The 24,702-nt window shown below is 45.7% G+C and overlaps 1 protein-coding gene across 1 annotated transcript in view; it reads left to right on the forward strand.

The window, feature by feature from the left end:
- Positions 1 to 23,536, forward strand: part of LOC141132502 (proteinase-activated receptor 3-like) — a 49,607-nt gene extending 26,071 nt beyond the window's left edge. The window contains exon 2 of the mRNA XM_073621027.1: positions 22,276 to 23,536. Within this exon, the coding sequence (XP_073477128.1) occupies positions 22,276 to 23,303 (1,028 nt within the window). The 3' untranslated portion in view covers positions 23,304 to 23,536. The remainder of the gene's footprint in view (positions 1 to 22,275) is intronic.
- The last annotated feature ends 1,166 nt before the right edge of the window (positions 23,537 to 24,702 follow it).

A 24,702-nucleotide genomic window follows, 5' to 3' on the forward strand; every position in this document is an offset into this window, starting at 1 on the left:
GAGCCCGGGTGGTATAACCACTTTCTAGACCCCTGTGGCCCCTCTCTAGCCTGGGGGGGAACATTCAAACATGAGAAATCCCCCTTTCCACCTTACCTGTTTGCAGCCTGCTTGATACGCTGGGACATAAACAGCGATTACAACACCTGAGACAGAGTCAGCATGTGTAGGTTTGTGCTCTTGGCAGCCCCCGGTGGTCACAATAGGCATAGCATGCATTTACCTTAAAGGAGAAAAGCCACTAGAACTCAAAAATTCTGTGGAATCTCCTCTTACCTTATCCAGCCGCAGGGTGCTGTTTACACAGACCCAATCTTCACCTCTCACGGTGGGCTCCGTTTGAAAAAACCGTCAGAGACTGGGGCCCCCATCAGTAGGGGGATCCAACAGTTCTGGGACCGTAAAGCACCTCGCCAGAAATTAGGAAGTTTAAAGCCATTTTCTGATCTGCGGGGTCCAGCTCTCTAAAAAGAGAAGCATTACGGGTAAAACCTCGTTTCTTTGGACACGAGGCCCGGGTACCATTCAATTCGGCCATGAAAAGACACTTTGAATGGATCCGGTTCGCCTGGCTTGCCCCAGTATAGGATATCAGGATATTCCCTTTGGAGCTCAGCACAGGACATCTTTACACGTCCATCACCTAAGACACTGGCGTAAAAACTGAGGTATCCCTGCAAGGGGGAGGGATTATATAGGGGGTTGAACTTCCTGATAGGGTGTGCCAGTGTCCAATCACCAGTGATACCTATATAACCCATCAGTAATTACTGTGGCTCTGTGTCCCGTGATGTTCGAGAAAGAAATTAAGATAAAAAACCTTCTGCTTTTAGAACCACTTTAAAGCCCAACTCCAGGAAATCTGAAAATGCTCCCTTGCAGTGGGGCTGCCCATGATTGCTAGGGTTAATTGCTCATTTAGTCTAAGAGAGAGTAAGGCTGGCCATACACCTATAGATTATCTGCAGATTTTCTATGGTTAGATGGAAAAAGTGCAACAGATTTCTCCATGTATGCTAAACTGTGTGCACACGAGCGGAATGTCCGACAGAAAAAGTCAGACGGAAGCTTTTCATCGTCTATTTCGATCGTGTGTATGCCTCAGGGCTGGTACAAGGCAGGGGCGGAGGGGCCACTGCCCTGGGCGGAGTGTGGGAGGGGGCGCCAAAACAATGGAGCATCATCATGCATTGTCTCAGCCTCTGTGATGCTAATTCTGTCCAAAAGCAGAGCCGAGAATATGCCCATACCTGCTGCAGGCTTCCCAGAAAGGACAGAGACACTCTCCTGGGCACAGATCCCTGACAGGCTGGGCGGCTGGATCAGACAGTGAGAGCTCCAGTACAGGTGGGCGGAGCAGGCAGACAGCACTACACTGAAGCCCTGATCAGTGCTTTACATCAGAGCTTTCCTCTCTCCTCTGGCCAACTGAAGATAAGAAGTGACAGATAACAGACTGATTTTCTCCTCCTGTAAATACAGACCTGTTCTGCTATCCACACTGTGCAATGCTGTGCTGTAAACCTGTACTGACCATTGCAGTGCAGGTTTACTAAAGTAAAATGTTAATAAATAGGTTAGAAATATACTGGGACTTTTCAGGCTCTACATAGATGTATTATACACACACACACACTGTATCTTTATGAAAATCGTGCATTCTAATAAAACATAGTGTGTATGTGGAATACATCTATGTAGCACCTGAAAAGTCCCAGTATATTTCTAACCTATGGAAAGATGTGACCGCAAACAGCAAGTGATGTAATGCAGCCCAAAGTAAAAAAGTCCACCCTTGCAGTGCTGGGGGAAAACTTGTACTTGCTCCAGCCACTTGCAGTGCTCTCCTCCCTCCACCCAGACCTCAGCATTATCATATACCATCTAGGAACATTAACCCTGTATGGTATGATGAGGCTTACGTGTGACCACAGCCACTCACAATTCACCCAGGAGCTCCGCAGGACCAGTCACAGCACTGGGAGAGCCTAGTGGACCAAGAAATAAGGTAAAGCTGGGTACACACAGATCACAATTCTTTTGGTTTAGCAGGGACCAGCTGAATTTTGATCTATGTGTGGCCTTGCCTGTTAAGCCTCATACACACAATAGGACTTTGTACAAACTTTCCCTTGGATTTTTGTTCAAAGGGCGTTGGCCATAAGTTTGTATTGCATACACACGGCAGAACTTTTTCAGCCAACTTTCACCAAATCACGTGTTTTTTCAGCTCTTTACCACCACCCTTTGGTCAACTTCTGTATTGTTGACTGATATTGTGTGCAATTTTTTTTTTTTGTGCATTTTTTTGTGTGCTATTTTTTTTTTTTTTGTGCAAATACCATGCTAATTATACGAAAATCTTTCATTCTGTTCTCTTACAAGAATTTTTTTGTGCTTATTTTGTGATATCTTCACATGAACTGCCGTAATCAGCTCTTGAAAGCTGTGTACTATTGATCAGATTATCAAACAATTGCTCCAAATGCCCATGTTCTCATCATGTGTACTAAGCATTATTGAGCATTTAACCAATGCACAACCCGGGGGGGGCGCAGTTTGGCATGTTCGCCCTGGGCGCTGAATGACCTTGTCCGGCACTGGTAGGCCTCATCGGACTTCTTTTTTTGAAAATTCTGACGGACCTAGAAATGGAACATGTTCTAAATATTTCCGACGGAACCAATTCCTATCAGGAAAACCGATCGTCTGTATGCTGTTCCGTCGGACCAAAAATGCCGCATGCTGTGAAGCAAGTACGAGACGGAAGCTAATGGCTACAGGCTATTGAACTTCCTTTTTCTAGTCCCGGCGTAAGTGTTTTATGTCACCGCGTTCTGGACGGTCGGACTTTGGTCGGACTTTGGGTTGACCGTGTGTAGGCAAGACCGCTTGAATGGAATTCCGTCTGAGTTCCATCGGAGAAACCTTCGGAGTTTAATCCTGACGGCTAAACCGGTGGTGTGTACGCGGCATTATACTTACCTGCTCTGTTGCAGTGGATTTGCACAGATCAGCCCAGATCCTCCTCTTCTCGGGTCCCTCTTCTGTGCTCCTGGCCCCTCCCCCCTGTTCAGTGCCCCCCCACAGCAAGCAGCTTGCTATGAAGGCACCCGAGCTGAGTCACCGCTCCCTGTGTACATTCAGACACGAAGCCCCAACCCGGCCCTGCCCCCTCTCTTTCCTGATTGGCTTGCTGACTTTGATTGATAGCAGGGGTAGGCAACGGCGCCGTTGCTGTGTCTAAGCAAATCAGGAGGGAAAACTTCGGACAGCTGGACATCGCTGGATAGAGAAGGACCTCAGTTAAGTATTCGGGGGGCTGAAGGGAGCTGCTGCACACAGAAGACTTTTTATCTTAAAGTGGAGTTCCGCCCACTTTTACAACTCTTCAACATCCCTCACTAAACTGTGCACTGTAAACGAATTGGATATTTTTTTATTTTTTTTCTCAGCACCTACTGTATATCTGCTGTATTCATTTTTCACTTCCTCCTCCCTGGCCGCGGCCCATCGCATCATTTCCTGTTTGCAATGCCTTCTGGGAGGGGGCGGCAACTTCCTCTGACACTGCCGTTGCTATGGAAACCTGACCTGAAACCTATTACACTGCTTGTGCTGCACTGAGCATGTGCGAGATCTGCAAGGATGAGGAAGTAATACAGTCTGGCTTCAGATGCCCACACTTAAGATGGCCACGGCCTGCTGTAAGTTTATAAAATAACAAACTACTGCTATAAACTAACAAAACAGACCTTAGTTTACAGACTAACTTTACTAGAATACATTAAGCTTGTGTATTATAGGGGTATTTTTATCTAAAAAGTAAAATTTCGGCCTGAACACCACTTTAATGCATAGAATGCATTAAAATAAAAAACCTTCTGCCCTTACAACCACTTTAAGTTTGCAGCATGAGCCCTACTGCAGTTCCTGCACAATTGTTAATGCACCTTTCTGCACTGTAAACATTTTTCAGTGCCTATTATATATAGGTACACATTAAAGTGTTTTTCAATTCTGGACCCATTTCAGTTCTTTGAGAACAATAGCTTGTCTGCAAAAAGCACACAAATACATTTGAAATCCTTCTGACAAAAGCACTGTGACATGCACACTGGAAACCTAGATGTGCCCTTTAGCTTTAAAGAAAAGGTGTACTGTTTAAAGGCTGACATTGCTGACCTCTCCCTCTGAAAATGCTTCTAACCTGATAATCATGTTAATCTACTGACTTTATTACTGTACATTGTGAGTCACAGTTATTGGTTATTGGTCAGCTTGTAAAGGTGGGTACACACGGATCGAAATTCAGCCAGTTCAGCAGGATTTCTATCTCAGTCTCAGAGGCAGGTCGTGTGGCATGTCAGGGGAGGGAACGATCGGCGTCACGAACGTCAAGTCACATGTGACTTGTTGAGCTTGTGGGCTGGGGCCAGGCACTGGCTTGAGGAGTGGCTGCAGAAAAGAGAAGACGTGACAGAATGAATCATCACCCCTCCCCGAAGAGGTGCAAGGACCTGGCTCTCCACTGAAACACACAGCCCTCCCCAGCCTGAAGTAAGGTGTGATGACCAAGGTTGTGATAAAACTGATTTACTGTAAAAAATCCCCTTCAGTAGTAAAATTAAGAAATTATGCATAGCATAGTAGTCATCATGACAATTTTAAAGTTTGGCAGTGGCGGCTCATGGGTAATCAACCAACCCCCCCGCCAGCGGACTCAGTCAGAACCCCCCCCCCGCCAGCGGACTCAGTCAGCACTCCCCCACCAGCGGACTCAGTCAGCACCCCCCCACCAGCGGACTCAGCCAGCCCCCCCCCACGCCAGCAGACTCATCCAGCACCCCCCCTGCCCACGGACTCATCCAGCAACCCCCCCCCCAGCGGACTCATCCAGCAATCCCCCCCTCATCCAGCAACCCCCCCAGCGGACTCATCCAGCAATCCCCCCCTCATTTAGCAACCCCCATGCCAGTGTGCTCATCCAGCAACCCCCCGCCAGCAAACTCATCAAGCAACACCCCCCCCGTGCGCGCACAGATGCACATAGCCACCTCACCCCCCTCAGCGGAGCAGACTGATCCAGGAGGACCCCCGCCCACTGTCTGCCCGGGACTTACCCTATCACCTAGCTCTAATCAGATGTTTAAAAAAAAAAAACAAAACCTGGCCGCTGTAATTCATGTGCCCGGGACTCAGTCAGCACCCCCCCACCAGCGGACTCAGCCAGCCCCCCCCCACGCCAGCAGACTCATCCAGCACCCCCCCTGCCCACGGACTCATCCAGCAACCCCCCCCCCAGCGGACTCATCCAGCAATCCCCCCCTCATCCAGCAACCCCCCCCAGCGGACTCATCCAGCAATCCCCCCCTCATTTAGCAACCCCCATGCCAGTGTGCTCATCCAGCAACCCCCCGCCAGCAAACTCATCAAGCAACACCCCCCCCGTGCGCGCACAGATGCACATAGCCACCTCACCCCCCCTCAGCGGAGCAGACTGATCCAGGAGGGCCCCCGCCCACTGTCTGCCCGGGACTTACCCTATCACCTAGCTCTAATCAGATGTTTAAAAAAAAAAAAACAAAACCTGGCCGCTGTAATTCATGTGCCCGGTGTCTCGAAAGGGGCCAGATGCATGAATAGGGGGCGGCAGTGGATAGATTCATGCTAGGCATGAATCTATCCACTGCATATAGGGGGTGAAGAGGAGAGAGGGGGCGGCGCCCGGGCACCCCTAATGGGCCACCACTGCATTTTGTTTCTGCTGTTTTGAACTGAGCCCTCAGTGCTTCATGTGAATGTAACCCAGTCATACATCGAAGTGTATTTGGACTCTAACCGTGAGTTGCACCAACACTACACTAACATCAGTACACACCGGTACACTTGCCACCCCCCCATCACCCCCCCCAGTTAACTCCTACACTCCCTGTCACTGTGTCACCAATTGCAATTTTCAGATTTTTCACTGATCACTGCATTGATGTCATTTGTGACTGAAATAAGTGTTAGGGCAGTTAGTAGTAGCCCCCATTAGGTCTAGGTTACCCCCCTAAATCCTCGTAACATAGGTTTAACCTCTTGATCACCCCAAGTTAACCCTTTCACCCCCTGTCGCCAGTGTCACTAATCGATCGCCGTGTTTGTGTCACGGGTGACGCTAGTTAGCCAGTTAGTTGAATAGTTTCACCGTCAGGTACCCCCATATACTACCTAATAACGTATTTAACCCCGTGATTGTCCCCAGTTAACCCTTTCACCCCCTGTCACCAGTGATCACCATATTAGTGTTACGGGTGACCCTGGTTAGTTTGTTTTTTATAGCATCAGGGCACCCGCTGTATATTACCCAATAAAGGTTTAACCCCCTACGATCCTGTAGACAGCAGCGGCACCCTGACAGATAGCTCTGACGACGGAGTTGTGGTCCCTGCTAAGGTCAGGCGTACCTGACCCCATTCTTCTGCTGTCGTTGAGGTGCAAGAGCTGCAGGGCTCTCGTATGGAGCAGAGAGCCAGTACTCATCCTTGAACAGTGAACTGGCAAGCACCAGCGGCCTAGTACACCCTGGTCGTAGTCAAGCCAGCACTGCAGTAACACGTGCTGACGTGGCGAGTCCCATAAATGCAGTTCAAGCTGGTGAGGTAGCTAGCACAACTAGTGTGCCACAGCCACCAAGAAGACAAGGACAGACCCGTCGAGCCCATAGTGCCCTTCCTGCTGCATTTGCCAATTCTAATTGGGAGCCCACCACTTCTGCAGTGGGCACTGAGGGCTAGGACAGACGTGCAGAGATTTGCTATACTACATAAAACTGTGAGTTCGCTATCCCACAAGAATGATCAGTGATGGACACTGATCAGGCTGCATTGATGGGCACTGCACTGGTGAGTCTGCACTGATGGGCACTGTCTGCACTGATCGGGCTGCACTGATGGGCACAGTCTACACTGGTGAGGCGGCACTGATGGGCACTGTCTGCACTGGTGAGGCTGCATTGATTAGGAACTGATAAGGCTGCACTGATGGGCACTGTCTGCACTGGTGAGGCTGCATTGATGGGCACTGATCAGGTTGCACTGATGCCTAGGCACTGTCTACACTGGTGAGGCTGAACTGTCTGCACTGATGATGGGCACTGCACTGGTGAGGCTGCATTGATGGGCACTGATCAGGCTGCACTGATGCCTGGGCACTGTCTGCACTGGTGAGGCAGCAATGATCAGGCTGCACTGATGGGCACTGTCTGCACTGGTGAGGCTGCATTGATGGGCACTGATCAGGCTGCACTGATGGGCACTGGTGAGGCTGCACTGATGGGCACTCATCAGGCTGCACTGGTGAGGCTGCATTGATGGGCATTGCTGAGGCTGCATTGATGGGCACTGGTGAGGCTGCATTGATGGGCACTGGTGAGGCTACGTTGATGGGCACAGGTGAGGCTGCATTTATGGGCGCTGGTGATGGTGAGCTGATTTGGTGGTTTAACCACTTCAGCCCCAGAAGGATTTACTAACTTCATGACCACGCCATTTTTTGCGATGCGGCAATGCATTGCTTTAACTAACAATTGCACGGTCAAGTGACGCTGTAGCCAAATAAAATGTATGTCTTTTTTCCCCACAAATAGAGCTTTCTTTTGGTGGTATTTGATCACCTCTACAATTTTTTTTTTTACGCTATAAACAAAAAAAGAGCGACAATTTTGAAAAAAAACAATATTTTTAACTTTTTGCTTTAATAAATATCCCAAAAAAATTCTTCATCAGTTTAGGCCAGTGGTCTCCAAACTGTGGCCAGATGCGGCCCTTTGCTTGCCTCTACTTGGCCCTTGAGACATTATTCCTCTAACTGACACCAATGATGGGTCGCCCTTCCTTCCACTGAAACCATGGATGGGGCACTATTCCTCCTGATAAGACCAATGATGGGGCACTATTCTTCCCACTGACACCATCGATGGGGCACTATTCTTTTCATTGTTACCCATCATGGGGCACTGTTCCTCCTGCTAAGACCAATAATGGGGCACCATTCCTCCCCCTGACACCATTAATAGGGCACCCTTCCTCCCACTGACAACATTGATGGGGCACTGTGGCAGACCTAGCCGGGACAGAGGCTTTTGGAGAGGACTGAATGCAAGCCTCTTGCCGACCGATTATGGGCCTTGGATTTTAAGGGAACAATACTCTTTGCAAGCTGAATGAGAAATCCAGTCTGATCTGTACTAATCGGACTCAATCTTGTTTATATGTATATATTGTATATTGTCTCATTTTGTTCATCTAAGACTGTTTACTGAGGAGAAGTTTGAACTCACCTGACCTGTGTGTCTATTGTCATTGGCCAGTCTAACCCACCCTGTTTTCCAAGGGTGGGGTGAAAGATTCTCTGAGTCATTTAATCTGTTGTGTCCATGTGTGATAATAAATGAGTTTGTTGTTTGCCACTCCAAGACTGGTGTTGTCTGGTGACTGGGTGGGCGAAAGGATCTTGGATAGTGCTGGTTCTGGACAGAGGAAGCATTTACGGTGGACAGAGACCTGTTTGAGGACAGGGGTTCGTCACAACTGGTTGGCAGCAGCGGGATTGTGCTTCCTGGCTCTGAAGACGTCCAAACCTCTACCTGGATCCAAGATCGGCATAGCAGACTTCAGTCACCCCAGCGGAGATATGGATCCGGCATCAAAGTTCCCGGGGCTGCTGTGGATTGTCCTTTCAGCAATCCCCAGGACTGTGTCTGCGGATGAATACCTGGAGCTCAGGCAGAAGATTCAGGTAAGACACTGGATTAGAGCCCTCCAGGTTGCTGGTATGCGACAGGGCAAGTGCTTTCCAACCCCAGAGCAGCAGGCCAGTGAACAACGGGAGATACGGATGCAATTCCTGGCAGAGCGGCCCCAGGAGCAATGGGTGACTGAGTTGGACAGGCTGGTCCAGCCGGAAATAGAGCTGGACAATCGGTATCGGGCTCTGAAATGGCACGCGGAGGAGGAATATTTAGTGGAGACAACAGAATGCTCTCCGGAGGGATATGACTTTGGTGGCCCTGGATTGCTGTGGGAGAGCCTTTCAGATTATTTTGTGTATGGCGATGAAGGGGAACCTGCCCTTGAGGACCTGCGAGGATACAGAGAGGCTATGCTCAGTCTTGCAGGGGTCTCGGAGCTTAAACCTGATCTAGACTATTTGCTAAGGAAGGAACATCATCTGGAAAGGGCATACAGGAAACTGCTATAATGCGTTCAGCAGCATGCCAGAGAATCAGCAGTGGAAACTCCGGAGATTGCCATCTCCAAAGCTGAAGTGTTGACAAAAGGGCAGAGCTCTGCTAACCTCTGCCCAACAGCAGCTTCAGCCTCCCGGAGAGAAGAGGCAGTTTGCCTTTCTCCCACAATACTGACAGAGACATGGTATTTTCTGCCAGCAGCATCGGTGGCGTCACCAGAAACTTCTGCAGCTGAAGCGATGGCCACCGGACAGAGGGTCCAAGACCTCTGCCCCACACCTGTGGCAGTTCTGGAGGCCCAGGGTGAGGAGGTGGTGGTCACTCCCGAGCAGCAGATCAGGACCCAAGGAGAGAATGCAATCTGCACCTCACAGCTGCAGCTTGAGCTGATATCGGTGGATGGGACTGCGGTCTCCACTCACAGCAACCCAGCAGAAGGGCTGGCAACAGAGCAGAGTGCTGCTAGCCTCTGCCCTCACCTAACAGAAGAGGGAGTTCCTGTGGTAGTGGAGGGCACTTTGGTCTTTACTGACACAACCCAAAAAATTGGTGCGGCATTGGGACAGGAGGATGTCAGCCATGCCTTGCAAGCACTGGGGGATTTTCACCTACCAAAAGTGGATGGGACTTCAGTCTCCACTTGTATACCCCAGGGATGCTGGGCGGTCAGCCCAGATCCCCAACAGCATGATGGAGTGAGCCCAGTCACCCTGTCTTCTCTCCAGTGGCTGAAAAGACTCCAGGGAGAAGGGCCAGTCCAGGCCTCTCCCCAGCGGCGGGCGTGTTCTCTGAGAGAGGCAGAGGTTGACTGGGTGAGTAATGCTCTGTTTGGGACAATTTATTAGGGGTACTGTGTGGATACCGGCATTGGGGGACTGGAACTATGGACTAACTTTGGAGTCAACCCGTCTGGGGTCTCCTCCTGTGTTAGTCTCCTGCCTAAAGGGGAGATGTGTGACAGACCTAGCCGGGACAGAGGCTTTTGGAGAGGACTGAATGCCAGCCTCTTGCCGACCGATTATCGGCCCTGGGTTTTAAGGGAACAATACTCTTTGCGAGGTGAATGAGAAATCCAGTCTGATCTGTACTAATCGGACTCAATCTTGTATATATGTATATATTGTATATTGTCTCATTTTGTTGTGGACTGTGATCGGTTAGGGTGTGGCTGTATTCCAATGTTCTATTGTGTCTGTCTGCTCTGGATATTATGGGATGTTTCTCTCTATGGAGGGAGGGGGGATTCCTCCAGCAGCCCCCTGCTAAGACTGTTTACTGAGGAGAAGTTTGAACTCACCTGACCTGTGTGTCTATTGTCATTGGACAGTCTAACCCGCCCTGTTTTCCAAGGGTGGGGGGAAAGAGTCTCTGAGTTATTTTATCTGTTGTGTCCATGTGTGATAATAAATGAGTTGATTCCTGTTTGACCCTCAAGACAGAGCCTTGTCTCGTATTTGGGGGGAAAGAATTATTGGTATGGGGTTCTTGTTCAGCTGATCAGAGTGTTCGGTAGCTGCCTTTGTGTTCAGAAATGGAATGTCCTAAACGGCTTTAACCCCTTTCATACTCGGGGTGTCATTACAGGCACCATTCCTCCTGCTAATACCAATGATGGGACACTATTCCTCCTGCTAAGACCAATGATGGGGCAGTATTCCTCCTGCTAAGGGGCACCATTCTTCCCACTGACACCATTAATAAGGCACCCTTCCTCCCACTGACACTATCGATGGTGTTCCTCCTGCTAAGACCAATGATGGGATGCCGTTACTCCCATTGACACCATTATTAGGGCACTCTTCCTCCCACTGGCACCAACGATAGGGCACTATACCTCATGCTAAGACCAATCATGGGACACTATTCTTCCCACTGATACCAATCATGGGGCACTGTTCCTCCTGTGAAAACCAATAATGGGGCATTGTTTACTCCCAGTGATGTTGGGACATTTTCTACTTACACTGACCACAGTCCGGCCCCCCTAAAGCCTGAAGGACAGTAAATTGGCCCTTTGTTCAAAAAGTTTGGAGACTCCTGGTTTAGGCCAATATGTATTCTACAGATTTTTGGTTAAAAAAAAATCACAATAAGCGTATATTGATTGGTTTGCGCAAAAGTTATAGCATCTACAAAATAGGGGATAGATTTATAGCATTTTTATTATCATTATTTTTTTTTCTAGTAATGGCCGTGATCAGCGATATTTAGCGGGACTGCGACATTGCGGCAGACAGATCGGACACTTTTGACACTTTTTTGGGACCATTGACATTTATACAGCGATCGGAGCTAAAAATAGTCACTGATTACTGTAAAAATGTCACTGGCAGGCAAGAGGTTAACACTAGGGGTTAAGTGTTCCCTAGGGAGGTGTTTCTAACTGTGGGGGGGGGGGGTTTGTACTGACATGGAGTAGAGAGAGATCACTGTTCCTGATCACTATGAACAGCAGATGTCTCTCTAGCTCCCCTGTCAGAACGGGGATCTGTCTGTTTACATTGACTGGCTCTCTAAGGAGCGATTGTGGGTTTCCGACGGATATCGCGGGTTGCCAGCAGATATCGCGGCCACGTGCATCCGCTCCGGCGTCACGCCGCGGGCACAAGGGAGCCAACCTGCTGCCGTATGATGACGGTGGCTGGTCAGCAAGGTGTTAATGGGCCACTTGACTGGACTTGCTCCCCAGGCCTAAGGCTGCCAGCCCTCCCCTTCAGGATACAATAGTGCAGTGGGGGAGATTCCTCTATCCACATCACTTTCGTAGATGCAGGAATCTTAAAGCCTGGTACACACTATATAACTGTCAGCTCCGGTTGGAGCCGCTGTACTAACTATACGATGTTAGAATAGTGTCTCTCCCCTGCTGAGGTGTTGTATTTTGACAGGGGGGGGGGGGGGGCGGTCCCCCCACCAGAACGCTCCGCTATTGGCTGAGAGTGATTGGGAGTCGATTGGCTACTGGTTTTCCAGCATGCTCGTCTAACAGAAGCCGGCCAAACGAAATGTAGAGGAGAGAAGACTACAGATAAGCAGGTACAACTTATTAAGAAGGATTTGTTTCATCGCTGTGTATCACCTGAGGCCAATCACTTCACTGGGTCTATGTAAGGGTTTACTACCACTTTAACTCTGAAGTTAACATTTTGGTTTGCAGAGATGCCAGAGAATTAGTATTAGTTTATGTTGTATACAGTATGTTCAAACATAAACATCCTATCAAATTGTTTATAGCCAAAACAGCTGTAGTCCTAAAAAATCCACCAGCAAGAGGAAATATTGTAACTGCAAGTAAGTGATTCAGTGAACTTCTGTAATTCAGGAAACGTTGCAATATGGCTAAACTCAGAAATTACACTTAATTTACTTTTTTAAATGTTTCACATCCTTTACCTATTGCCACACCATGCAGGGCCTTGATAAGCTGCTGAAGCTTTAGAGCTGGCTGTGAAATTGTAAAATAAAAGTGGCATATTTTTAGGAAAAAGTGTTATAAAAGACAAACACGTTTGCATATTTGCCATGTCGTAATGCCATACCGGACATGCTAACCTTTTGTTGTCAAAGTCCATTTACATCTCCTTACAAAATGAGCATATTTTTAACAAAATACAGTACAAATAGCTATAACAATTTAGAAAACAGCAAATGCTGAAGGGGAAGAGGCTTTTATCAACACAGTAAAAAAAAAAAAAGCTGTAAAAGATCAGTTTAGCAAAAAAAGTGATCACATTTATAAAACCTTTTGTAGTGCAATGCCTAAAAGATAACTAAACCCAAAACGGAAATATATTGCAGCCTACCAGTCCTTAAATGTGGTGGCTACATGAGTTTTCATTTTTCAATAACATTTTCAGCAAGTACAAAAAAAAAATCTTGTTGAGTTTATTGTTTAACAACCACTCAGTTTGCTGGATTTCTCTAAAAGAGTTTAAAGTGATTGTAAACGATCGCCTTGTAAAACAACCCATTCAGTTTAAAATAGAAATGAAAGGCAAAACATTTTAGTATAGATATAAAAATACATTAGAAATACCTTTTGTTGGGGGGGGCGTGGCCTGACGCAGCATGGAGTAGGACGTATAGACACAGAGCTCCGTCCACCACTCCTAATCCTCATTAATCCTGGACATCCTGCACTAACAAACAGGCTGGATTGTGTCCCTGGGACATCTGGAGCAGAACTATCCGGCTCCCGCGGAGAAAGAGCGCGTGACGGCCCGAACGGAGCGGCGATCTCCCGTCCGGCGGCACATTAAATTTAGACCGCGGCTTCGGCCTACCACCGGAGGTCGCGGCCATCTTGGTCCTCCTTGTCTGCGGCCCTGCCTGAAGCCTGCATCAATACACAGGTACCTGGCTGCGGGATAACCCACTGGGAGAACGGGACTGCACCCATCCCCCTGATTACTAACCCACATAATCATCAAAGGCCCAGGGAGAACGGCCTGGATTGCGGCCTAGACCTCTAGGCTATGACCGGCGGCCATTTTGGTACACCTACCTCCTCTGCCTGTATTGTAACACAGCCTACGGCCCTGCTCTTCCCCTCCAAATAGTACCTACTCGGCCCTCTGTGTCTCACAGGGCATAGCTCCAGTCTGCCAACATCTCTGAGAAAGGAGGGGTAATACCCCACACACTGACACAGCAAGATTAGCTCCTGTCCCCATTTCCTCAGATACCCTAACAGCTGGACATCATGTCGCCATCGAAGGCTCAGAAAACCGCCGCATCTAAACTAGATCAATACCGCCGACAAGACAAGGAGGAACAGGCAGAAAATGACGGCGACGCTGCACATGGTGAGGAGCGCACATCGGGAGACACAGAAAAGCTGCTGGAAGCAATAACCCTCTGCAGAACATCACTTGCCTCACAGATAGAAGAAGTCAAGGTAGATATATCCTTGATTAGACAAGACTTCCACAAACTCCGAGACCGTGTTAAAGAAACCGAAACCCGCATCAGTGACATGGAGGACACTATTCCCCCAATGAGAACGGAGGTGCACCACATGAAGCAGCAAATCCAACAACTATTCTCCAAGCAAGAAGACCTTGAGAACAGAAGCAGGAGATGTAACCTCCGCCTCATTGGTCTGCCGGAGGGGGCTGAAGGTAAGGACCCCACGCTTTTCCTGGAGCAATTGCTCATCAAGACCTACGGTAGAGAGGCCTTCTCCCCCATGTTGACAGTTGAAAGAGCCCACCGCATGCCCGCCAGACCGCCGCCACAAGGAGCCCCACCACGTACTTTTATAGCTAAAATGCTCAACTACAAGGATAGAGACGCTGCCCTGCGACTTGCAAGGGAAAGGGGCAACATCCCCCTAGGCAACGTAAAAATTGCGGTGTTCCCTGACTTTTCGGCGGAGGTGCAGCGACGCAGACAAAATTTCATGGAAGCAAAGCGCAAGCTTAGAAACCTCAACATGAAATATGCCATGCTGTTTCCAGCGCGTCTCCGAGTGGAACACGACGGCCGTGTTTCCTTTTTTGAAGATCCCGCTGAGCTGATGGCCTGGTTGGAACGCAGAAGCAACCTGGAGAAGGCGGATTAAAGTGTCTGTGAGTATGTAATCATACGTTAATCTTTCACATGCACACCCCTGAAATAGTTGCAACAACAACCCACTATCAATTTCCACTGAACACCTACCCCTATTTACTTCACCAGTTGTTACCGTTGTGAGGAATAGCCCAAGGGGTAGAGAGACACAGTGCCTACACAAATATCTACGTATACTCTCCTGTGTGGGCTTAGATCCAGTTTGTATCCTGCGGATCATTTCTGAGACACAATGCTGGAACTTTCCTGGGACAAATCCCTAAATGATCGAACTACACTCATTACTTTTACATTTCAATGGAGCTCTGGACTGATGCAGTCCTACAGTCCACAAGCAGAGTGCAGCGTACTCTGCCCCCATACAAGTCTGGAACTGGCGGCCTAAGAAGAAAATACCACAACAGCACCAACCTTGATAATGTGCAAACTCCAGTTACACACTTGAGTGAAGAGAGGTTAGCCCTCTCTGTGTCTCTTCTTCCACGGAAGGAGAAGTTTAGAGGTGCGCAGACAATCACCCTACTTCAAGTACTTTACTTTCATTATTTTTTCTTTCAATATGCCGTCAGGGCCGAGACTGTACAGAAAGTTTTGTTATGGGTGAATGCTAGCATCAGTTGGGGAAGATGCAAAGCAGGGAGGGGGGAGGGGGGAGGGGAAACCTACAAGTTGAATTTCAATGTAAGTGTTTTAATGTTCAAGCGTACGGCGCTGACATACCATTTGTTTCACTGGTGTTCAGACGCTGCATGCAGTGAGTCACATCACATAACCAAAAAGAATATAACCATTTTTGCTTTTTTCCAATCAAGGAAAGAAGGGTGTAGATCGAAATCACAAAAACATATTCTATTACAACTCCCGTTTCTATATAAATATGTTACCTTTCAATATAGCGTCAAGTCTGGGTTCATAGGGAAAGCATTGTCATGCATACACACCGAGACCAATTGGAGAGAATACGCATCAGGGGAGGGGGAGGGGGAGGGGGAAACTAAAAAGCCAAATTCAACTACAAGTGCTCCGGTTAACCTGTGTGTGACAATGCCATACCCTACGTTTAACTGGTGCTCAACTGCTACCCATAGCATGATATATTGCAGATGTATTAGGAGCCTGATACTTTCAGTTCTGTTTCTTCTAAGGAAAGGGAGCCTCAGGCTGAGTGCACAGAAGTCCGTCCCATTTCATTTATTGCCCTTTTATTATTTCTTCTTCTATCACACTATCAGATGCAAAAACATAAAGAAAAATCTGTTACTGATGCAGGCTAGCACTAACTGGGGTGGGGACGTTGCTGGGAGGGGGGAGCGGAAAAGGGGAGCTGAAAAACTGAACTTAAATGTGCACACTTTAACTGCAATATCTATAACACCAACACGTCCCGGTTCCATCAGGTGTCTACTGGACAAATACAATATGTTGTATCACCCATCTCTGCTATTTAACCATCCTACATCGCCTCGCCACAATGGGGCTAAAAGCTACATCAGCATACCAATATATAGACACAAACAACAATGCCTAGAATATCACTGAAGTTCCTTACATGGAACGTGAGGGGATTACGTGATAAAATTAAACGGGCGGCAGCCCTCGCATTTATTAAAAAGCAAAGAGCGGATGTGGTGACCCTGGTTGAGACCCACATAGAGGGTAGACTCCAGATGACACTGCGTCGCCCGTGGGTGGGTTGGGCATTCCACTCGACCCATACAACACACTCGAGAGGTGTCTCGGTACTTATTGCAAAAACAGTGCACTTTGAATTATGCGAGCTACACACTGACCCACAAGGTAGATATATATTTATATCCGCTAAATTGCACGGGGAACCCTTCTTAATCCTGGCAGTCTATGTCCCTCCCCCATTTTCCACTTCCATACTACTAGAGGGAATCTCCTTTATAGCAAAATACCCAACAGCTCAGACAATATGGATGGGAGATTTCAATAGTACACTTAATGAGGAACTGGACAGACTGAGACCAACTCCACTTGCTACAAACCCCCCCAAAGATACTAAACTAGCCAGGCTTTTCTCACCCTTTCACTTGATAGACACCTGGAGGCATAAACACCCACACACGCGTAAATACTCCTGCTTCTCAGCAACACACAATACCATGTCAAGAATTGATTTTATTTTTATATCCCAAAATCTGTTAGCACGTCTCCTTGAGACAGAGTTTGGTCCTAGACTGCTCTCGGACCACACTCCATATTGGATCACCCTCACCTTCCATATAGATAAACCACCAACTTCATGGCGCCTTAACCCGTTTTGGCTGACGCTGTTGCCAGAGGATGATGACTTGTCAGCCGAATGGGAGACCTTCTTCCGAGAAAACACAGACTCTGCCTCTTTCCTGATAGTTTGGGAAACTTTCAAAATACACGCCAGGGCTTCCCTAATAACTCGCATCAACAAGATCAAAGCGAACTCATCAGATATATATGAGAGGGCGGAGACTGAACTCTCACGCATAGAACACACATATCAAAATGACCCATCCCAAGCTAATGCCTCCCACTTAAAACTACAATCTAGGATCATGAACCAACTCCAATACGAAAAAGCAAGACAGAAATTATTTTTTGCTAAACAGAAGTATTTTGAGCAGGGTGAGAGAGCTGGAAAACTCCTGGCGTTTCTAGCTCGAAATGAGGACAAACCCCCAGTGGTAATTGCGCTTCATAGCCCACAGGGACAAAAAAATCACAGACCCTCCTGTTGTGTCATCTAAATTTAGGGAGTTCTTTATGGACCTATACAATTCTAGGACCCAAGAGGGATCAGACGATATGATCCCCTTTCTGGAAGGAGTAACATTCCCTCAACTCACGCTTGAACAAAGGGAGCTTCTAGAAGCCCCTCTCACTAAAGAAGAAATAGACACCGCAATCGCAAGTTTTGCCAAATCTAAATCCCCTGGCTCCGATGGGTTACCCATAGAATTTTACTCACATTACAACGAAATTATCACCCCCAAACTGCTTACCCTTTATAATGCCATGTTTCAACAATTCACCCTCCCATCCTCTATGAGCGAGGCCACAATTGTCTTGATACCTAAACCGGGAAAAGACCTGGGTCACCCGGAATCCTACCGCCCTATCTCGTTACTACAGGCTGATATTAAGATTCTGGCCAAAATTCTAGCCATGCGACTCAATCAAGCGATACTCAACCTTATCCATGCTGACCAGGCAGGTTTCATGCCGGGACGTAACACTTCCTTCAACCTACGGAAATTATTTATAAACCTGCAGGCTATACATGAGAATGTAGGCACAAGAGTGATAGTCACCCTTGATACAGCCAAGGCTTTCGACTCGGTTGAGTGGGGATACCTCTGGTGCTGTCTGGAACGATATGGTTTTGGTCCAAACTTCATTCAATGGGTACAATTACTATACCAGAATCCCGCAGCCAAAGTGGTGGCAAATGGATGGCCGTCTCAGAAGTTCGACCTCCACAGAGGCACGAGACAGGGCTGCCCGTTGTCCCCACTATTGTATGCTCTGGCTGCGGAACCACTGGCGATTTCTATCCGGACAGACCCAGAGATCATAGGATTAAAAACTGGAACCCTCACAGAAAAAATCAGCATGTACGCTGATGACACATTACTCTATTTGGCGGACCCAGGTCCTTCCCTCCACCGGGCTCTTCAGACAATTGAACGATTTGGGAAATTCTCGGGCCTTAAAATAAATTGGGGGAAATCCCAAGTTTTACCAGTAGACACTTTCCCACTCACAGAATTCCAAGCCACCCTGCCATTACAAAGAGTAGACACAATTAAATACTTAGGAATAAATACCTCCAAAAACCCAGCAGACTATATAACACTCAACATCAAACCATTATATTCCCTTATTAAAACTAAAACACAATCGTGGACTAGACTACCTTTAGGAGTATGGGGCCGCATCAACCTAATAAAAATGATACTACTCCCTAAAATATTATATATACTTTGGCATACCCCAACATACATACCCCTAAAACACTTTAAAATAATGGAGTCCCTTCTCAAGCCCTTTGTGTGGGGGAAAAACAGACACAAGATTGCATGGCAAACCCTCAAAAACCCAACAAACATGGGAGGTACAGCACTTCCAGACCTTAATCATTACTATATTGCGTCCCAACTCTCCCAACTTTACCATATAGATAAGGTGGACAGTGAAAGATTCCGGATGCTACTCTGCCCACAATGGGCCCAAGGAATCTCAGATTCCATATATGCTATCACCATGGGCACTAGGACCAACGAAGGTAACACACACAAAACATCCCTGTTGTACCAATATAGATGCATCTGGGAACTCGCAAATAACAAACTCAATATACCCAGACATAACGACTTCACTCCCTTATGGTGTAACAGAGGCCTACCAGAGCTCCACAATATCCAAGACCCGAGACCCTGGATGGAGAGGGGTGTACTCTACTTGCACCATATCTGGTCAAACGGAACCCTTAAAAATTTTGACACCCTTAAAGAGGAATTCCATCTGGCCAGCAATATGGTATTCAGATTCCTCCAATTGAGACACGCAATACAGGCACAATTTCCACAACTCCCACTACAGTCAGCCCCCAATCCTCTAATAGCAATCATAAAAGACATAGACCCAAAAAAATTAATCTCCTGTTTCTATAACATGCTCACTATCCCAATAGCCACAAAAATAGCATACGGCCTCAAATCCCGCTGGGAAAGGGATCTGGGTAACCTAGCAGATGAGGAATGGGAAGAAGCATTGGATACATGTAAAGAAGTATCTCCCAAGCTGTCAGATAGGTTGACACAATTAAATATAATACACCGTACATACTTAACCCCGCATAGGATAGCCAGATACAAACATAACTGCTCAACATTGTGTCCCATGTGTAAGTCCACAGAGAGTTCGTTCTACCATCTCCTCTGGTCATGCCCACAGATACAGGGCCTATGGAAACAGATAGTGACCTTCCTTCACGACAATATGGGCTCACCTGTGGCACTGGACCCCAAACAATGCCTGTTAGGTGTGTTCCCGAACCCACTGGAAAAATACACCAAGGTATTTCTGCAGGAGACCCTGTTCTCATGCAGAAAGATAATAGCCAGGAAATGGATGCGTTCCTTACCACCCGAGACTAAAGAATGGAAAGCAGAGGTAAATGGGACACTCCCATATAAACGGGTGATATATATCAATAGAGGGTGCCCAGACAAATACAACAGAATATGGGATCGATGGCTACAGGACTCGGAAACCTGCTCATGACCACTGTAAATTTCTTTCCACTGGAGAAATAGCTCCCCTCAATGAAAATACTATAATCATACCCTACATTAAACGATAGTATCAATAGTGAACATCAGAAGCAACGTACTACAGACCATTCATGTATGTAAACATCTTTACTTTACGTACAATTACATTGCAATGTATACATGTATAAATATGTGCAAATGATATGACTTGTACGCATTCTGATTTACAATAAAAAACTTTGTTGGAAAAAAAAAAAAAAAAAAACATAATTGGATGGAAAAAAAAAAAGAAATACCTTTTGTTCCCCCTTTTTATAAGGGATCACATTCCCTCTGCTCTCAGCTGCATAAGAGCTGAGGGGAGGAGAAGTAGCAGCACACTGAGCTTTCCAGTAAGTAGCTGTGCAGTGGGGGAGGTGTCCGGACAAGTCTGATCATTGGAGTATAGCAACCTGAGTTCCCAGCATAGCTAGAGAACTGATCATGGTGTATTCTCCTGCTTAGTGTGATCAGTTTTTAATATGAAAGCAAAGGGACTAGCAGGAGCTCCAGGGATTTCATACAAAGGAAGCAATAAAAAGAGAACAGGATACTTTTCCATACAAGTACATGATACAGCAGGCATATATCAGGAATATGAAGTGTTGGTAGCAAAAGCTTTAAGTCTATGTGAATTTCACACTCCTAATGCATTCGCTTTCACACTACGTTTGGAGATTTACCATTGTGTTTAGGCCCCCACACCTGCCCCCAAGGAGAGATCTAATCCACCTGTGACCGTGTTGCACCCTCCCCTTGGTTCTGGACCCATACAGCTTGCTTCCCTTACCTCCTGAAGAAGTGGGGCACTCCCGCGAAATGCGTTGTGATATGGCAAGTCTGCTACCCACCAGAGACACCTCAATTGCTGTCTGTTTATTGTTTAATAAATCATCTATCTTATTGATGTGTTAGGTGTCTACACCTTGCTGTGGTAGGGTCACAAGGAAGGACTAATTTTTTGATTGTGCTATTTTATGATTTTAAAATAACTTTTTGGAATAATATAATATAACATATTGTTTTTTATTGATGAGTTGTTTGTTGGCACCTCAAAAGTCCATCTTGTTTCTTTTTCTCTTTATCCTGTTGATCTTGCCAGAAATGCAGTCCCATGTCACTTTTGAGCTCAGATGCAAAAAAAAACAACATTATTTTTCTTCTGCAAACTACTAATCTCCCCACTTCCCATGTAATGGAGATAAACAAAGGCAGACATATGAATCAAATAAATGTGTTGCACTATCACTTTAAACTCTTAATTATGAAAAAACACATGTAAAAAAACAATCAGAAACTGACAATAAAGAAAAAACCCACAAACATATGAAGTGCTTAAGTCAGTGACATTAAATACATAGGTGTCGATACTCCATGCTTCAAAACTTGTGACTTGTCTTTAGAGAATAATCCTCCAGGTGTTCCTCCACCATCACATCAAACTGCTTGCCAAAACTAGTGGACCCAACAGATTAAAAAAAAAAAAGATAAATACTTACAAAACTTTAGTGCACAGCAAGGTGTACAAATGAGCATTGTACGCCTGTACATTTCATCTCAAAAGATGTCTTCCAGGGGCATTCAGGTCATGTATTCAGACATGTATTTGAAGTCCAGCCTGGGTGACAACCAGGGTTCTTTCCATAGATACAGTGGAGATACAAACGTAGCCACCAAGAGCCAGGAAATGTGTTATTCAGAGGAGCAAGGTTACCAAATAAAAATGAAGGGAAGAAGCCTGGAAAAAATGATAGCAGCTACTTCAGTTGAGGACTGGTACACTGCAGTATATTAAATTATTTTTTTTTTAGGTTTAGATAAGATAAACTGGGGTGGAGCAAGGACATAATTATTTTCTTATGATAGCTTGGGTAGGTGTATATATTTAGGAGACATAAGCTGTATGATGGGCAAAGTTGAGAAATCCTGTACTGTAGAATTACAAGCTTGGGTTTAATTGTTTCCAGAATAACAGTTTAGTAACAAGCAGAGGGTTTGATCAGATACTCTCAACCAACTGGGTGGAAAGCAAAAGCCATTAACAGCCTATGCACCATACTTGTATTACCATGTTCATTTTTATGTTTACCTGAAATGAACCTTTAAGAAAAGTGCCTAGTATTAACTTTTTGTTGTTCTTTTTTTATTCTACAGTTGAGAAAAGGAAGGAAGCAAGAGTTTTCCGCCCAATACCAAACAATTGTAACTCTTCGGTACTTGATAAGGATATTCAGTACTATCTAACGTTTCCCATCACCATCCTTGTTGTGCCATCCTTCTACGTAGTCATATTCCTTTTGGGTCTTCCAGCTAATGGGATTGCTTTCTGGGTACTTCTCTTTAAATCAAAGAAGATGCCATCTACTCTTCTACTAATTAACCTGGCAGCTGCAGACTTGTTGTTTATACTGCCATTGCCTTTAAAGTTCGTTTATCACTTCCTGGGAAACAACTGGATTTTTGGGGAAACCATGTGTCGGATAGTCACTGCGTTGTTCTATGGGAACATGTACTGCTCTGTGTTCTTTCTCATGGCCATCAGCATTGATCGATACTTTGCTCTGGTCCATCCTTTTTTGGCCATGAGTCTACGAAGTTGGAGAAGTTATGCATTTGTCTCTACTGGAATCTGGCTGGTTGTAATAGCTGGTGTCTCAATATTCTTTGTAGTCCCCCAGTCAAAAACATTTACAATTCCAAATATGACAACCTGCCATGATGTCTGGCCGACTTGTGATGGTTATGAATGGTACACCAAATATTTCCTTGTGCTCTTCATCGTGGGATTTGCCATTCCTTTGATTGTTATTTTGTTTTGTTATGTGTCGATTTTGGTCACCTTGTCAAAGAATAAGGGATCTCACAGTCAGGTGATAAGGCTCATGATTTTGGTGGTTGTCATGTTCATATTCTGCTTTACCCCCAGTAATATTATGCTTATATTTCATTACTTGCAAACAGAGAGAGATTGTCACAACCAACTGTACATCTGGTTCATGGTGGCATTATGTTTGACATCATTCAACAGTTGTATCGATCCTTTCATATACTATTACATGTCGGAGGACTTTCGAGCAATGGTAAAAAATAGCCTTTACTGGAGCAGCAGTGGAAACAGTGAGTCAGTAGAGAGCACAAAACGAACCAAACTGGTTTCAGAGATGGGCAGAATAAGCACTTAATACTGTCACATGAGCCCATGTTTGCCCCACATCTCATAATACTGACCACATATATAAAATATGCATTTACTTTTTGGACAATTAAAAATATATATTTTTCTTTGTGGACATTTATAAATTATATTTTTCTTCTTGGACAATTATAAATTATGTTTTTTCTTCCTGATGAATCTTAAAATGATATTTTTCTTTCAAGGAATTTTACTGACAAATAAAAATGCACTAAATTTAAATGGCTGTTTTTGGTCTTATGAGCAACATGCTATAGCGTGCTCCTGCCCCCCACGCACAGAGCGCTTCCCATTTATTCCCTGTCCAGTGCGGCTGAGGCTGCAGAGAAAGTCATATGTGTTTGAGCTTAAGGACGCACACCCCAATTTAATAGGCTGCACACTCCCATGATGTTATAATGTTTGTATGAAAGGTCCATATTATAAATGTGTTTGTTTTCATCTTTTCAAATACCGTAGTTATTAAATATGTCAGTGCAATGAAAATAGTGGTGTTTTTCTGTGTCTTTTAAGGTTCTTTGCAGTAAAAGCAAGTTAGCATAGAAACCTCTGCAAAAGCAATAACGTGGTCAGACTGGGGTGTAGTAATCCAATGCTACAAAGGAGCTTTTAGTTTATTAAATGTATCGGGTTATAAGTAATGCATAGTTTCCAGCTATGCCGTGTTAGGAGGGACTGCCCTTGTTTTGGAGCTAAATTTCTCTGTCCCATTTCCTCCTTAGTTGTTCTTTTTTTTTTTTGTCTGATGTATAGACCTCTATTTTAAAAAATGCACTATTTAACTACCAAAAGTGCATTACACTAAGGGCATATTTATAACATAGTCAATGTAACTTCACCAAACATTTCACCAGTGGTAAATGTCACTGTCATTTAAAACGCACGCAACAGGAAAATTTAACTGTAGTGAATACAAATATGTAGTGGTGCACCGAAATGAAAATTCTGGATGCACTTGGCTGAAAACCAGAATGGACAGGTTTTAAAATACATGCTTATACATTATTTATATGTGATTGTATTACATTTGGCTTTTTAAATAATAGTTTATAAAGCGCTTTTGCGCAAGTAAAGTTCAAGAAAAATGAATTCTACATGTCTTCACACTGGTCTGTTGCACTTTTGCTGCAGTGTAATGCACCTCCCAATTGAAATGCATTAAAAACGCTGCAAAAATGCATCAAAAACGCACCCATGTTGTGTTTTTGATGCAGGTTTTGAGTTACATGACCTATTAAAATCACAGCAAAATCACTGCTGTTTTTTCAGCGGCCATTATCGGCACCTTTTTTTTCTATTGGCAAAACGCTGATAACCCTATTCTCGGGTTGAAAATTTTCAGCAGAAGATATATCTATGCATCCCTACAAATATGTCCTTATATTCAG

Source organism: Aquarana catesbeiana, linkage group LG03 (assembly GCF_042186555.1).
Source record: "Aquarana catesbeiana isolate 2022-GZ linkage group LG03, ASM4218655v1, whole genome shotgun sequence".
NCBI lineage: Eukaryota > Metazoa > Chordata > Amphibia > Anura > Ranidae > Aquarana > Aquarana catesbeiana.